Here is a 17,996-nt window from a genome sequence, read left to right as displayed (position 1 = left end):
GGATCTGCTCTGCAAAGGGAGTGTTGATGAAGGGGCAGTGCCAGCTGAGCTTTCTCCTTGACCATGACCCTTATTTGTCATAATGGTAATGATCCTAATGATGTGATACTTCATTGAGCTCTGTAGGGAGTTTTTTTCAACACACTTTTAGACCCTCCTTTGGAAGGCTACGGCTGCAGCAAAATCCCAAGAGAATCTGGGGAATCACTCTCCTGCTCAGTGACTCCCAAGGAAGATGGATGCTTGACAACAAGGAGGCTTAAAAATGTTTCTTCCAATTTCTTTGCACCGTGATGAGCTTACATTAATTGCCATCGAATGGAGCCAGAACCAGTCTCGCTGTGCCCAAAACGAGCAGCAAAAATCTGTGTCATGTGATATCTCAAAACATCAACACAAACAATCCCAGGTCAGCGTATGTGGTTCTGATCCGACTTTATTTTGCCATCAGTTATCATCCATATCAGTGTCTCCCCAAATTTCAGAAAAACTCCTCTGCTAGCTTTGCTGCCATGAGTTGAATGTAAATGTGCGGGTGACACCCATCTAAATCGCTGTCATAATTCATTTCCAGAGCTCTTAAATCTCCCCCTGTCACCTGGCACTTCTGCTGTTTTCCAATCCACACACAGCACATTAGCCCTTATTGATGCCTTTGTCCTTTGATACATAATTCATCACTCGTAGACATTTGACTTTTTTCATGTATTAGTCTTTTGTTATGGATTTTTTTGTGTAGAATGTTTGATCTGTTTTTACTGTTTACTCATATATATCATCATCATCAGCCGTTATCTAGCCACTGCAGGATGAAGGCCTCTTCTTCACGTTTCCAACCACGACGACATTTTGCAATTTGTTGCCAGTGTATTCCGGTGTGTTGAATGATTTCATCTATCCATCCAGTTTTAAGTCTTCGCCGTGGTCGCTTTGTGTCCAGTGGTATCCAATTGATAGTTTCTGCGGTTCAACTTTTGTCAGCTCTTCGGGCATCGTGGCCAGCCCATTTTCATTCAAGACTTTATCTTTTTTGAATGACGTCGGTAACTCTCGTCCGCTGTCTCATACAACTGCATCTTGTCGCGAATGCTTCTTTTCAACATTTGGCGTTCCATGTTCCTTTGGGTTACACTTTGGTAGTCTTTGTGTAACTTTGGCATTCGTAGTCCAAGTTCCACTGCCGTAAGTGAGGACTGGTCAAATCCATCGATCAAAAAAATTTCTTTTCAAGTAAATGGGAAGATTGTTCTTGAATATAACACTAAGCCTTCCATAAGCCTGTCAGGCAAGCTTTATGCGGCGTTCAATTCACTGCTTGTATTTCCATCCATTGTTACAAGTTGGCCTAAATAGATGTAGTTGCCGACAGCGTCTAGGACATAATCCTCCATTTTGATATCTTTTTGTGGAGAGTAACGATTGAACATGACCTTGGTTTTGCTTTTGTTCATTTTCAGACCTGAGCGACGGCTTTCTCACTCTAATTCCTGAATACGACGGCGTAGTTGTACAGCATCGTAGGAGAATAAAATGATGTCGTCTGCAAAACGAAGATGGCTCAAATAAGCGCCGTTAATTTTATTCCTTCTTTTTCCCAATTGAGCTTTTTAAATATTTCTTCAAGGCAAGCTGTAAATAGCTTCAGAGACAGTGTGTCGCCTTGCCTGACCCCTTTTCCTAGACTTATTCGCACTCTTTCATCATCAATTCGTATTGAACCTGAAGAATCGTTGTATATTGATTGTAGAATGTAGAATACACACACACTGTGATATTTCCAGAAGGCTGAGTCGAGGACCACCATAACCAAACCAGCCACTTGATCAAGTGGAGACAATTATACTATTGGGACAGCGAATATGGGAATATATATATGGGAATATAAGCAAACAATTGGTTCACAGACACATAAACAGACATAAGACACAGATGGGAATGGAACACATAAAGGGAAGCAAAATACCAGATTCCTGAGGAATGGGATTGGAGACACATTCATTATTAGACAGCAAGGACAATTCATGGAGAAATAAAAAACTGAAAATGGGCGGAGTTCACATCATTCCGATGTTGTGTTTTGGGTTTCATCAGAATTCAAATCTAATCTTAATGTAATTTTCTTTGCAGTTGAACATGAGTTGGCCAAAGGGTTTCTCTGAGCAAATCTAGTGTTGCTAGTTAATTAGCCACAAACTGTTGGCCACAAATGGAAAAACACCTCTTGACTCTAAAACTAAAAGTGGAGTTTGGATTCTTGAATGAAGTTATGATACTGAATTTGGAGTTGTTGTGAGAGAATCATGAGAGCAATTACTTCAAATCGATCACACCCCTTTTGAATACGTTTGTCCAGCATTCTACGCTTGTCACGCCTCTGCCCCAGCATCTGCTCTCACCGCTATTTCTGCTCCTGTCCTCTTTTGCTCCACTTCACGCGACTACTGTATTATATAAGGTCAGCACCGCTCGCCCACAGTCAAAGAAAATCGGTTTGTTGGGTTTCATCACAAATGTGTTGGCATTTGCATTAAGATTTAAGAAGGCAAATCAGTGGATGTCTCATGTCCTCTATACACCTGTTGGCCTTGTTTGGCGTTGTTATTTGCTGCAGGTTTAGTTAAAGAGTCCCCTGGCCTCCTACCCCTTCAACTGCCTCGCAGCACTCTCCAAATTCTAAGTGGCCATGGAAGGTTCCAGTGCATATACCACCGCGAAATAGACTTTTGCTCTTTTCTTCATTGTCACAAAAGGCCACCCACTTCGCTGGAGTTCCCTTTCCCCTTTTACATAGTGATAAGACAGCCATTATCCTTTGAACCTTTCTTTTCACCAAGCTAGGAGAAAAGGGAAGAGTTAAAGCAGAAGCAGGAGGAGGAGGAGGACAGAGAGAGATTTCTTCCCTGAGGTGAGCCTGACCTCACCTCTGTGTGGCGGGCTTTTTTGTGAGCAGTGAAGAGGTCCTTAACCTTCTATCAGATGGAGGCACACAGTTGTGTTCTGCTTGAATAAATACATTGAAAAGCCCTCAAGCACAGGAGATGGTTCTATAGACTCTGCTGGTGTTGGAGAGAGCGGACGGGAGAGCCCGACTGAGAGTGACAGAGAGGCGACGTTGCACGACCTGCTGGTGTGACCCTCACATGATGTGCACATTCGCTGTTAAAATGCCCATCAGTACTTCACTATGAATCAGTGTTGCTTGTATGACAGGATGGTTCTCCTCTAAAAATGTCACAGCAACATACATTTATATGATACACTTCCTTTAACAGATCTCACTTCAGCTCTGTGCTTTGGGCGCTCAATGGTTTCAATAGTATCCGTGGCAGCAGAAATAGTAGAACGCTGGCTTCCGTCAATGCCTACCGGTTGTTTATAGTGTGAGCTATTTACATCATTCAAGCAGCCAGTCAGAGTTTGCCACTATGATGCATGATATGGTCAATTCAGTAACATTTACACTACATGAAGTCAAATCCTGTTTTTCTCTGTTCACTTTCTGCCAACATTGACTTTTAAAATAACACAGTTGATTAACAGGCTCTCCCGTCTGTCTGTTTCACAATTAATTATATACTGTAATGTCAAACTTTATCTACGGTTATGAATGAAAAATATACACCGCGTATTTTCTCAGATTTAATTTGATGACGGCGTGCTCGCTGGCTTAATACTGCTAAAAATGTGTTCCTTTAAAGCAAAAGTCTCTCTTTTTTCATCATTGTCCTTTTGTACAAAGGCAATGAAGTTCGAATCCCCTGAACTACAAACTGCAGTTATCACAGTTTCTCTCACTGTAATGTGATTTCTGGGAGATAAAATGAGGCAGAAGTAAGGACAGATGATATTATAAATGTCTGCTGAGAAAATTGTTGCTGCTGGTATTATTGTTCAGTACTAACATTTTATGTTGTCCCATCATACAAAAAATAATTAGGGAGCATGTTTCAAACACAAAGGTTTGCTCCAGCTTTGTATTTGTGTCTGTTATGTTAACCCTTGTTATTCTAGCGAAGTTACGACATGGTGAAGTTATTCTTCCCTCTGGCATGCACTTTATTTGGATGTAAAACTTTTACAGTCCTGTAAATGTGGCTACCTTTTTCCCTGTTGACGAAGGTTTATTAGAAAGACAAAGCCAAATGCAATGCAACTGTGCCTATGCATTCATATCAAAACGTACATACGCTGCATCTAAACTAAAAAGAAATCAATCAATCAATAAAATCTGAGAACAATTGTTACTTTTTTGGCCCACTGTGGCTCTCTGCCTCATTTTCCAGTTGTGATGGTTACTAACGACAAACATACAAATCTCAAAAATGATTCTTTTCTAAATTTTTACTCTATTTGCAGATTGCTGTTTAACAGCTTGCCCACTGCACAATACTGGGTCAGTGTTTCTCAGTTTGATGGGTCGGACTGTTTTCCTCTTGAAAGTAGAACTGCGGGAAACTGCAAAACATGTTCCACGTTGAACGCAGCAGTCGCAATGAGACAGGCGACGTGAGGGTCCACCTTAGGCCCTATTTAGTTCTCACTAGCTTCCGGCACCAGCAGGTAAAAACATTTTCTTCAAGAGCAGCAGGAAAACAAACTGCTGCAGCAAATTGGAGACTGTGGAGTAAAATAATGCAGGATACAGAGCTAAGGACACAGCAACAGGTTAGCATGTGGAGTTGTCTGGAGGATGGTATAAACCCCCAATGAAGCCAGACAATTCTGGTTGAATATGACTGACTCTTTCCCAATCATCGCCAATTAGTGCTTTTCTGTACCAGTCTGTTGTGACCAAATACAAGAGTCAATACAGAAATGTGATTGCAGATGTTGGGAATAATTTGTATGTCAGCCACCTACTCCAAATGAGAGTTCCATTTGCATTTCTTTTGCAGCGGTGCACACAAAACTAAAAAGTCCCAAAGAGCTGCATGTGGTTGGTGAGCTGTGCAGAAAATAACCATGTTCCACGCGCCATGCCAGCATCTTGCCCGGCAACGTCAACATCTGTGCCAAATGTGCAGTGAGAGTGTGGCAAGAGCAGTGTGCCAGTACGAGTCTGCCTGGCTGCCAGGGACTACTTTTTATCCAATCAGACAGTTCTGCTTGACTGAGACCCCCATTCTTGTCTCGTTCCATCTTCTCCCAAAGCTTTTCCACCCTCCCATGAAAAACACAGACACAGGCCTGTGCGCACGCATTTCCCCTGCACGGCATAAAGCCTTGGAGGTACATCGTTACACTTACCTAGAAACCATAACCAGGAAGCCAGCGGTGCAGTGTTCCCGCTTCTGCCTCCCCACCCACCCCCCCTACCCCCGTCTGCCGCTGTTCCCTGGCTCTCTGTCCTTTTTATATTCCCCCCGAAGACAAAATTACGGAGTGAATGAGCATGCCTCACTCTGTTTTTAAAGCAGTTCTTCAAAGATATAAAAATCACAGGTTGTCTGTGGATAGGAGACGCGTGAAGGAAAAATGCAGCCTGACTATCTGTGTGTGGCTTTATTGGACATGATGAGGGATGATATTACGGTGGATGCTCCTGCTGCCGCGCCTGTGAGATGAGGACGGATGGCCATTTGTCTCACTTTCGCTTAGCGTAATGCATTTATCCGTCTCCTTCCCCAAGAATGGACATTGGTGTTCATCAAACAAATTGTCCAAACAGTTCTCCATTTTCCCTTAGTGCTTGTCATTATTGTCATTTTCTGCCACTTTTCACTCACATATCTGTGTCGCAGAATCAGAAAGCGAAACGGTATCCAGATGACAATGCAGCAATGGTTATTTGTGAAAGTGCCACAAGACACTTATTAAAAAAGGCATAATCTCTCCTCTCTTTCAGGTTGATGATGCCATGCTTATGTTTGATAAGACTACGAACAGACATAGAGGTGAGTACACAGTAAACTTCAAACATAGTCATTTTATGTCCTTTCCTTGTGCGATAACACAGAACAGTTCCATTTCACGTGATATTAGCTGTCCCATCTGTTGAACAATGAGAGCGTGTCAGACTGATCAATAAGATGGTACGGTGTTTCGAATGTTTCAGCAATGCCCTGTGTGTATGTGTGCACGCCATGGTGTTTGCGTGTTTCGGAGATGTGCTTCAAAGGCTGTAAGATTGTCAGATGGTGGATGTGCTGTGCAGTCAGATAACGGTGTCAGATAACGCCCAGGAGAAGCACTGACTTTATCGCAGGCTCATCGCCGTCTTATCTTTAGATGAGGGAACGTTTCTCTCTCGAGCAGAGGACTTTCCAAAGACAGGTTTCCTCCTTGCGCCATAAACCAGCACGGTGCGTTTATGCCTAACAGCACACTCAAAGGCCGGATTTAACCACTGGTTACCACACGGAGGGCTGTCGTTTTATCTGGGCTGCTTCTATTGGCTGGTAGGGGAACTTAAAAGTAACAGCATGCCTCGCTCTGTTGGTGTGTGTGTGTGTGTGTGTGTGTGTGTGTGTGTGTGTCTCTCTCTCTCTCTTTCTGTCCTTCTTGATCATTGTATCGGTGAGTAGTCAACAGGCACTGACAGGTATTTCCACAAGAGAAGAATGCAGCCTTTTCTGTCACATCACTCAGTTTTCTTGTTAGTTCGTCACACCTTCGCACTGAACTGGGCCATATTGAGGAAAGTGTTAGTCTACAGGGACTCGTCCTCTCCAACTTTAGGCGCACTACACATTTGTTCATTAACTACTTGTTCAATTGATCGATTGGGACAACGGTAGTAGCTTCGGAACTTAACGGTTGACGGAATGAAACTTGCCATGCCCTCAACAAGATTGAGATAGATACACGAACTATGTAAATAACATAACATCATAGCAACATCTAGACATAATAGTAATGTGATACGGTAAGCAAAGGACATCAATGGAGACAATTTAACGTTTGAAAATTACCCAGCATTACCTCTTGCGCTGTGGAATCAGGGCTGTATTGTGCATTGGACTCTCAACCGCGCTCTTTTCTCCTCTGTATCTGTGCGAGTATGCTTTGCAGACAAACTCTTTGAGCCTTGTAAACACTTTCCAAGTGTGGAACATGTGAACTATAGTGGAAGTGATCTATGGCTTTAAGGGGATTTTGATGTGTCATGACAGGACCCAGTCTGGGGTCTTTGAGACGAAGGCGTTTCCTCCCTCTGGCTTCCTCCCCTGTCTGCTGCACGGCCAGCCCTCACTGAGAGAGAATGGACACTCCGCTCTGGGACTTTGTTAGACGTGTGCCTTTGGGTAGCGAAATGCCCTTCAAATGAAGACAATGACAAAGAATAAATCTCTCCTTGGTGATCTTTTTTTTTTTTTTTTTGTGATGTGATGACAACAGCCGTATTTATATTGAGTGTGACAATGAGGCAGGAGGCAGGTGCAGTTAGTTTCTTCGCTCACTGGTTTTCTTAATAGCATTTTGATATTTTGCTCCAGTGGGAATTTGAAACAGTAGACATTTACCGCTTTTATCTTGAGACAACAGGTCTCCAAGATGAAACGCATTGAATATTACAGACCCATAAGAAAATGTTAATAATTCATCAGTGCCACTGATGTGGTTGTGTAATATTAATGACTCAACTGCTCCACGACCACAAAGCAAAGGGCATTAAATATACAGTATTATAAGTGAAACCAGTGCCTTGGTCCACTGACTGCACGGCTAGCTGCTTGCAGTCCAAATCAATTTCCCACCTGTGTAGATTTTTATCCTACAGATTGAGTCATGAAAAAATAATTCCAGCTTTTGCTGTGGTATTAAAAAATAGGATCAGCAATAGCACATTTCTAGCCGTCTAAATCCATTATGCCGATTTATAACTTCCTACAGTTCCCCAATACAACTTTTTTTTCATACATAGAATTGTAAACACAGTGAAGCACGTTTTCTCACAGGTTGTCATGATCATAACACTTTAAAACTGAAAACGGCCAATAAAATGCTGAAAAGGTTATTGGGGAAAAAAAATAGTAATTGCTAGTTACTGTATAACATTGAGTTTAATGTGATGGAGTCGAGTTGGGTAGAAGATGCGTACTTGACACCCGATTGTGTGATTTCTGTGGGGCCGTGCTGAATTGGATAGAGCACAAACGTCACACTCCGCTAGTAGCAGCATTGTCCTTCAGATGCTCCCTAACCAATGCCAGAGACATTCTCTACATTTCCCATTTTCTTTTTTTTTTTCGCTCTCTTTCACTCACTATCTCCTGCAGTCTTATTCCTCTCTTTTGCCCTACACCCTGCCCGACTTCACCACCTCTCGTCTTTTTCCCGTCGTGTCTCCTGCTTAGAGGACAATCGCCATAAGCAAAGCCCCCAACAAAGGGACGTGTAGACCACCATCTCCTTGGCATTTAAAGGAGTAGAATACTGCCGATTGTGTTGGAAATTGAACACTCCAAAGCCGCTCTGGCCTCAGCAGACGTTCATTGTGGACGAATTCAATGCCTTTGGTGAGCAGCTTGGATCGTCCAGGGGTTGATGCCAGAGGGCGCCTATTGTTCCGTGTTTTACCGCGCTACCCTCGCTGCTCCGCCTCCAGTCCACCTTCTCTTTTCTCCCGAAACTCATTTAGTAGCAAGACATAACACAGTGGGGATGTGTACATTTGTAAATGCATTCTTTACAGGGTTTTTTTGTTCGCGTATTTTTGTATGCTTTTCAATGGTGTAAATATATGCTGCGGGTTGATGACCTGATAGTTATAACAACATTTTAGCAAGTTCAGGTTCAAACTATCAGGTCGTCAACCCGCAGCATACACAAGGAGTCCGCCAACCTGTTTGCTAGGTTTGGTCACGTGATGTACACGGCGCTCGTGAGGGGAGTCACCAACAGAGGGTGATATTTGCCAAAATGACCACCCGCTGAGATTGAGGGAGACTGATGAATTATTCTGTTCAATTCTTATTCCATGCATGCAATATTAACCAGAATACTGTGTGTTGATTAGTAGAGGCGCATTAAACGTATCCCTCTTTACCCAACCCCCATGAATGCTGATATTAAGTTAAAGTTATGCCGCTGTTACATTAAGTACAGCATTTATGAAAAGTAAAAACTGAATGTAAACACAAGCATGCCTGATTTTATGCTTTGTTTTTATTTCAAAATGTTTTTGTCGTCTAATAAAATTATATAAAAGAAATGAGCTGTTGTATCAGCCGCTGCTTGTTGCCGACTGCAAACTTTATATTCACATTGAAATATTTTGCAGCTATAAGTCGAGTCACTTTCAATCTTTATTTCATACAAAGCTGTATGAAATAAAGTGTGTTGACATTTACTATTCATTTATTTGTATTTATTTATTTAAGTGATTGTATTTGTCTTATTGAAATGCATTCATTTATTATTAGTTATTCGATAAGTGTTTGTTTACATGTACATCAATCCTAACCTTTTCCTAATATCTTGACTTCATTTACATATTTTCAGAGGTGCAAGCTAAAATATTAAAGTTGGCACCTCCGTTTATTCCCACACCTTCTCTCTCCCTTTTTTTAATGACACTGTTACCAAAATGACGAAATCCATGTGTAAGTTCCTTAACTATTGCTCAGTAGAAGTTAGCACGCAGACGGCATCCATTAGTGTAGCTTTAATTGTGTGACTGATTGTAAGCCAAATTCATACTTTTGCTTTGAATGATGCAAGTGCCAGTAATGCGCAACAGGTTTTGGGACCAGGATAAACGTTTGTATCTGTGTTGTGCATATTAGAAACCATGTTCCTGGAGAAAAAAAGGACTCGCGGCATTGTGTGAGGAATACCTTAATTTGTGTATGTCCTTTTTTTTTTTTTTTTTTTTTTTTTTTTTTTTCCACTGGTCGTAAGGGCTGTTTTTTCCACCTGTCAGAGGAACAGAAGACGCCATGGTGTGTGTCTGTAATCTCTTTACCTGAATTGGCAGAAAAGCTTGCAAGTGCAGCTCTCAGTGGGGAGTTGGCAGGGAAAAGTCAATGTCACACTGAGCGAGCTGCCTTCCAAACAATCCAAAACCGTTTGATGGTGTGTATTTTATAGGAGAGTGTGACTGTGCCTGCATCAGGGTGAAACAGTCTATGGCTTACTCATAAAACTTTAGACAGTTTTACCATTAACATTTTTTGTTGATCATATTCCCTTACATGGCGCGTTTGAGGGGAGTTGTTGTAGCTAACTAATTATTGTTAGTTAATTATAACTAATTATTGTAGTTCACAATCAATATTTATCTAATAACATGAAAAAAAACATAAAACCTTACATGCAAAGAATGTAGGGGGTGGGGGGGGATCATTGTGAAGGAGGGCAACCTGGCAAATCTTTGGAGTCATCTGTGGGCCCCACCCGTAAATGAACATCAGGGCAGGTGCGTCGTCACAGTAATTTTAAATGAATTTCCGTGACTGTACCTGTGATGTTTTTTTTGTCTTTGTTTTTGTTTTTCGTTGTTCAGCAACACGATAAATCTGTATCGATAACGATAATGATTTTGGGAGGTATAATCATGACATGACCATTTCATACCAATTTCATCTCTACTCCAAAGTAATCAACACATTAGTTGGGTACAAACCAGTGAATATTCCACAATATTAATATTTACTGTTTGCTGCCTTATGTAACATTATAAAATGACTACGTGACATAGATTTTTGCCTTTCGCCCCACTGGGTGAGAAGAAAAATCTAATTGGCTTCATTATCTTTCATCTCTTTGGCATCTTCCATTCATTATACAAAGGCTGCCACAGTTTGAGTCCAGCAACCCAGGAAGCAGAGCTGTGCCTCCACAGGTTAACTGTCGTTCCCAGAAAAACCTCTGCGTTTGACGTCACCACAATGCCTCATCAGCCACCGGTGTTAGGGATTGAACATGGCCGAATGAGCAGAGGATGTCTGGCTGCAAAGTGATTGCTGGCTCATTGACTGCGTAGGAGCGGAGGGGAACGGGTGGAGTGGGCACAGGGAGCACGTGCTGTTCGAAAAGAAACGGGAAGTAGAGAGAAGAAAATGGAAAGAAGGGAGACTAGGAACAAGGAGAGGTATAATGATGTCATGGTGAGGAGAAGAGGAGGAGGATATAAAGAAAAAGGCAAGTGCCTCAATGGGGAGCCTCCCCCTGCTAACTCCTCTGGCTGGAAACTGCTGCCGATGGCTTCAAAAGAACGCCGGGCGACCTAGGCCTCCGCTTCTAGCAATTAGAGATCACTCCAGCGGATGCCTCCCGGCCAGCCTGCAAATCCCTCGAAAAATACCCCCTGATTACTGCTGCAGGACACAGGCTGTTTACCAAATGGATCTCACAATGGCGGGAGGGAAGCTTGATAATGTCGTCTTTTTGTTCAGGCAAGAGACTGAGACGGCTCATTTGAGTTTTAAAGATGGCACGACTTAAGAGATGAATTGTCCTCCAAGAATAGAAAGTCAACTTAACCAATTCTCATCCAAGTAGCTGTGCCAGCAAATGGCCAGCGCTGCTATCATTACAAGAGCACAAAAACTATTTGGAGGGAACTCAAACACAGTATCTTTTCACCAAAGCACGTCCACGAGGTCCACTTTGATTGGAAATATCCTCCACTGGCGATCCCTTTCAAAACAAAACCAATCCCTGCCGGCCGCACAGGAACTGGCGTGTTTGCCGATGGGCACCGCTCTTTGCTCTGAGTGCTGTATGGCTTCTCTGATTCCGAGCAAACAATCAGCCGCCGCGCACGACTTAGACGCGCCGCACACCGAGGGACGCGGCCGAAACCGACGGAACTGTCGCGCGGCGTGCGGACTTCGGTAACTCGTTTTCACAAGTGGCCGACTGTCGCCTACTGGTTTTGCGGCGAATCGCTAGTGAATGGTGCAACAACAACAATACAGTCTATACAGTATAAATATTGTGTTATACAATAATACTTAACTATATTTATAATATCATATGTACCTGTGAATGAAAAAGCGTGTACAAATGCATGAAGGCGGATTTTACACACAAAAAAAAAATTCCGTGTACGACGTGACATCCATTTAATTTTCCAGATATACCCGTGGATTAAATAAAAAAAAGTTAACCTTTGGAGAGTCTCTGTCATGGAAATGCGCATGTGCAGTCAATGAATGGGGCCAACATCTCTGAAATATCCACGCTATCTCCAGTTTCTCGCATGTTTCCTTTTTGTACTACTACAGCGACAGTGGCCGGAACAAATCACTTCTTCCTTGACGTCGTTTCCAGATATGTATGAGGGCCAATTCCCTAATGTGCGGCAAGGGAGTGGCCGACTGTATTTTATTTTATAAAACATTTTTGGGTGATTGCGCAGTTCAGTCGCATTTGGCCACGTCACTCGGTGTGCGTCGGGCCTTCACCGAATGACGTGTCGTTCACATCGAGGACCAGCCGAGATCTCTGCACTTTCCCTCGTGCTGAAATGACTCACCTTCACACACCCAATATTAGCATGGAGTGTGAATGTCATTTAAATGGCAGAGCTAATCGTACGCCTTGAATCTCCTTCTACCTGGGGGCCTCCGGACCTAGCTTAATCACAGTGACAAAGGAAACGATGTGTTTAGCCACTCTTAATAACAGCTCCAGCTCATCAGCTTCTGGCCGGCCAGCTCGTGCGGTGTACACATTCACAAGCCAGCAGAGCTGGGATGCGTTCACAGTACTGATCATTTTCTCTCATCGGAATGACTGGATGGTTTTGCAAAATCTACCGTCTGTTTCTCCCTTGTCACATGTTTAAACCTTCAGGAAGATTTTGATTTGCAAACTAGCGAAGAAAACAGCACTATTGAATACAACATAAAGCAAAATTAGCCTTTGTGAAAAAAAATCTCTCCATATTGAGAGCCTCCATCTCCCACCACTTCATTGCTAGGTGTGTGGTCCACTTTACCAAAATCAGACCTTCTCCATAAAACGATGACTTACTTTACTAACCAAAACAGCAGCACCCACGAGACACATAATCAGATTCTCGTATGAATTGAATGACTGCTACTTGGATTGCTACCTGAGCAATACTTAAGATGATCTGACTTCCATGAGGATGTTTTTTTTTTCCAGTGAATTCCAGTCGCCAAGTGTTGCACAGTATGTTTCAAATTTTTATGTATGTGCCTTCACATTAGTTCCGCCGAGTCTACTTCTGCCTCCTGTAAAAAAAATTATAGCTGTTATATGCCTAATAGACATCTCAGCCTCTCCGCGGTTGAGTAAATTGACCATTAAATGAGGAAATGCTGCAGTAATCTAAACAATGTAACGGGGTGCAATATGCCAGCAAACAGTCCAGTCATTATTTTCCTCACAAGGCGAAGAAGCGCTGCTATCTGAGATCTTAGCAAAACACGACAGCGAGTACGGAGCGTGGATGACGACATGCCGACCGTAAGCATGCTTAACCGAAGACGTGTTCGGTAAACAACAGGTCTCGTTGCGTACGACCTGATGTGTTTATTAGCCAGTTGGATCAAATCAAGGTAGGGTCCGTTTCTCATCGCATTCATAACCATGCCGCCTAGATGAGGTGAGCTTGGTAAGGTTCCAAACAGTTGTTGAGTTGGTCCACGTAAGAATTTTAACCACTTGACCAAACCAACCAAGATACGAAACTAACTCGATTTTGATATAAACAGACTAAATGATGCTTGTGTGAATTCAGTCTTAAATGCATCAGATCCTTCTTGCACCTTGTGTAATTTAAGAATCTACCCGTGCATGATGTCACCACCAGTCAGGGCCCGGCTCTGCCTCACAGTGCGGTGGCATCCGGTTTCGAATTAGATTTAGCTATGACCACCGCACGGGAAGGAGGATGGAGGCAAGAGATTGTGGAAGAAAGCCTGGGGTTTTAATCTCTTCCCCATGTTTATCTCACCACCAGGAGACAAACCATGTGCCATTAAAAACATCAGCTGCTCCCACTGCTTCGCCACACCGCTGCACGCTAGAAGACGTTTGAAGGACAAAATGGAAAGGGACGAAAAAGAAAAAAAAAAAGCCCAGGAAGGCACATTTGTGTACCTGATTTTATGCTTGTGTAGATGTTGGAAAGCAATATTGATTCGAATTTTCTTTGGATGTGCAGTATATGAATGGGAACGCTTTTATTTTACACACCTAGAATGCATACCACATATTCTCAAGCCGAGGCAGAGAAGGGTTTATTTGAAGCAGAATGAGCAAAAGTAAACATTTCCAGCTGCCAAAAAGAACCGGTCTCTTCAGGTAATGAAAATGCCATCTTGAAATTGTCATCATATTGAGAGTTAGCCAGCCTTTGACCTTGTAATACCCCCGTAGCTTCTCTATCTGTGACCCGCCGGATGCTCTTGGAAAGTGAAACCAATGGGGAGGATCTAGTGCTCACATCATCATTCTCGGAAAACCTAATAGTGGATTTACCAAGGTTAAACCTCCTGTGAGATTGACCTGGAATGTACAAGTTTACATCAACTGCCCCACAAATATGCACACATGCAAAAAAAAAAAAAAACAAAACATAAGATTGACTAGTCACACTGGCTTGGTTGAAATATTTTATGTCGAAAAGCGCTTCTTAATCTGGCTAATACTGTATATCTCTCTTTTACACTGTGTCAAAGTCAAGACATATTATTTAGGGAACATTGTTCATGTGACAGAAGTGCTAGCTTCTCTTGGCGGTGTACTCTGTATTTACAGCCTGATTGGTGCTTAGCCAGGCGTCTTACAGCTGAGTGCAGCACATGAGGGAATTGGCTAAATGTCTGCCACGCCGCGTCCGTGAAGTACAGTATGTTGCCTTTGTAACATGTTTTTAAAAAACAAAAACAAAACAAAAACATGCTGAACACACCAACAAAGGCACCCCATTAATGCACAGTATGTCCTTCTCTCAGAATGAATGAAAATGTTAAACTTGACTTGTAACAATGTTAATAGGAATGTGAGTTCCTTTGCTTCTTTTTTGCCACCTGTCCCAGCTTTTTTGGGAACGTGTTGCAGCCATAGAATTCGAAGTTAATGAATATTTGCTAAGAACAGTCAACTTTATCAGTTTGAACATTAAATATCTTGTCTTTGTAGTGTATTCAATTAAATATAGGTTGAACATGATTTGAAAATCATTGTATTCTGTTTTTATGTATGTTTAACACAACGTCTCAACTTCATTGGATTTGGGGTTGTAATACGCCAGAGAATTTATTTAATGTTAGGGCTGATTTGACACACAGTGGAGGTGAAGAAAAAGATAAAGAAAAAAGAATTACTTGGCTGTACCTATGTCTGCTTTGGAGCATTTTGACCCCTGTGGGTTGGTAAATAAATATAATATAGTTTACAGTATTTAGAATGTGCAATTGTCCCTAATGATGTTGCTGATTGCCATCAACGTACGATATCGTGTTCACCTGAATGAGCCACGAATTTGTGTGTGTTCTAAACACGGAGCTTCAAGGGGAGTTGTTTTCCGCCTCTTCTTCAGTGCAACGGCGGTCCGAAGCCACGCGGCTGAAAATCACAATCAGCGGCTGAGCCACAGCAATCACCTCTCAGAGAGAGATTACATCACCACTCGTCCAAGCATCTAATCTTAGATTAAAGGGATGAGGGACAGCGATTTCTGCTTTCTTACATCTTTTTTGTGCTATTTTTTTTTCTCTACATTGGGCTTCAAACTGGGTGTTCTTACAGAATGACATCCCGTGCAATTTAATCATGCAGCCTTCGCATTCGAAAGCTGCTTCCATTCTCACCTCCGCTCTGTCATGTCATTTATTGGGCCAACTCTGCCGTTGTTGCTCCAATTTGCAGCTGATTGGCATCCCACACCCTTGCTGGTTTACCACTTAAGCACTTGTAGCAAGCCTCTTGCTACAAAACATTTTTTATTATTTTTTTTAAAGACCAAACAATCATAATAACACTGCGGGATACATCCCGGCATGTTGCTACACGAGATAGACTTGATTTTGTGCTTTTACAAGAGGAAAACTCACAATGCTAGAAAAAGATGAGGGAAGAAATAAAACACACACACACACACAATTGAGTAAGTCTGGAACAATAAAAAAACAAAAATTAGCATAACCAACTACTCAGGAGGGACATGTGGTGTCTATCACCATGCTCACAGGGGGTCTTTGTGCGGTTCTCATGTATTTGTTGGGAACTTCCTGTGACTGCCACACAAACACACTGAAACGTCACACGACAATTGCGTGGTGACAACAAAGAAGAAGCGGCATTTTGATTTGGTGATCACGAGCGGCAGCGGCAAGAGATGTTTCATGCACCCCATGAAACAGATTCTGAGATGGCCCGTGTGTGTGCGCCGCACCGCCCCTCGGTAATAAGGGTTGCCTAGCCAAGCGTAAGTGTCAGGGTGGAGACGCTTGGTTCATTAGGTACCATGGCAGGATAATGTATGAACAGAATTCTCAAATGCGTGCACAGGTGAGAGGAAGAGATAGAATGGGCAGGAAATAGGCAAGCAGCCATTGTTCTTTCCCCGTCTCTTTATTTCTGTCAGTATTCTCCGCCACCTTCGCCTCAGCATCCCTGCTGCCGGGTTTCTTCTGGTGTGTGTGTGTGTGTTTGGTGTGCGCGTAGACTCCCAGGTCACATTATGCCCTGCTCTGTGATGCAGAGCTCGTTGGGTTTATGTCATTAATTCATCAATTAATTTATTTATCGGTTTATTAGATTTCATTTATTGCATCTGGCGTGCTGCTTGTTTGGCGGCTGTGTCGCTGGATTGACAGCTCGCCAGTCATGCTAAGATTCCAGATCCCATCAGCGTCACGCGGCAGCACGTTGCTAATTGAGTTGAATGCGTCGCTCGTCTCTCCTCAGTGACTCCATCTGTCGGCGTCTTGTCATCAGTTTGTTTGCACTTGACAGCTTCCAAGTCTGCCTTTGTGTGTTTCAATGTGCACCTCTGTGGAGGTGTGCTGGGGGGGGGGGGGGGGGGGGGTTCTTGTTGTTGTTGTTGATTTTTAATGGAAGTGTGTCTTTTCGTCTAAAACACTGTATCCAAGACCTCCACCAAGGCTTAAACATTTGTTGACTGCAGAATCATTGAGTGAGCGCTCTAGGACCTTATGAAACACCTACAGTAGTATACATGTAAAACTGTTCTGTGTTGAATTTAAATGCTTTGTCGGGATCAGATGCACGTGACGTTTCTGAACATAAATCAGCAGACATTCCAACGGCTTCTTCCCGCTTGCCATTTTCTTAAAGAGTTGACTTGTAACGTCGTGGTGTACATTATTACTGTCTGTACTCGTTGTAGCCTCGTCACTTTGTAGTGAGATTATTATTGTGGGCTCGTCACTGTGCGTTATTTGCCAAAGTGCTGTTGTTTGAGGGCTCTGCATCATTTGCACCGTTATATATCCGTTATGATATCCGTATTACCGCACTACTGGTCACCTCTTTGTGTTTGTCCTAAATGTATATTTTGATGTTTGCCATAGTACTCGAGTGGCTCCAACTACAGGAAACAAATTCCTCGTGTGGTTTTACCATTTTTGGCCAATGAAGATGAATCTGAAAATGATTCAGATCCTGCATATTTTCAAGCTGATATGAGAGGTGTGATTCGAAATTCACAATTGAACGGTAACTATAAATCTGGGTTGGTAAATTAAAAAAAAAAAAAAAAAAAAAATGCGGTGGGGGCTGCCTTGATGCCCTGTGCTCCGTGAAATCTTTCCTGACGTATTCATCCCGCCGCTCTCCCGGTGTCACATCCACCACGCACGCAAAACAGGCAAGCACGCAGCCCGTGTGTCCACACGGGTGCAGTTCATAACGACCCGCAATAAATCTGAATTTGCAAAAATGATCGGGGTCAGGGGTGGCGTCTGTCGCCATCACGTTCTGTTTTTGGCTGATGCGAAAGCCTCCCAGCTATAAGGGACCTTGATATGGCAGCTCATCAATAGTTCATGGGGTTATTTCAGGAATGCATATGGGGTGATTAAGGGTGATTAATAAGCCTCGTGTGCGGT

At 42.8% G+C, this 17,996-nt stretch overlaps 1 protein-coding gene across 13 annotated transcripts in view; it reads left to right on the top strand.

Moving 5' to 3' along the window:
• Positions 1-17,996, top strand: part of LOC133416510 (RNA-binding protein Musashi homolog 2) — a 210,336-nt gene that overhangs the window by 110,671 nt on the left and 81,669 nt on the right. For all 13 annotated transcript variants that reach the window (XM_061703506.1, XM_061703500.1, XM_061703505.1 and 10 more), the window contains exon 7: positions 5,846-5,894. In XM_061703506.1, the coding sequence (XP_061559490.1) occupies positions 5,846-5,894 (49 nt within the window). The remainder of the gene's footprint in view (positions 1-5,845; positions 5,895-17,996) is intronic.

Source organism: Phycodurus eques, chromosome 17 (genome assembly GCF_024500275.1).
Source record: "Phycodurus eques isolate BA_2022a chromosome 17, UOR_Pequ_1.1, whole genome shotgun sequence".
NCBI lineage: Eukaryota > Metazoa > Chordata > Actinopteri > Syngnathiformes > Syngnathidae > Phycodurus > Phycodurus eques.
Note: the sequence above shows the minus strand (reverse complement) of the source record. Positions and strands in the feature narration are given on the sequence as shown.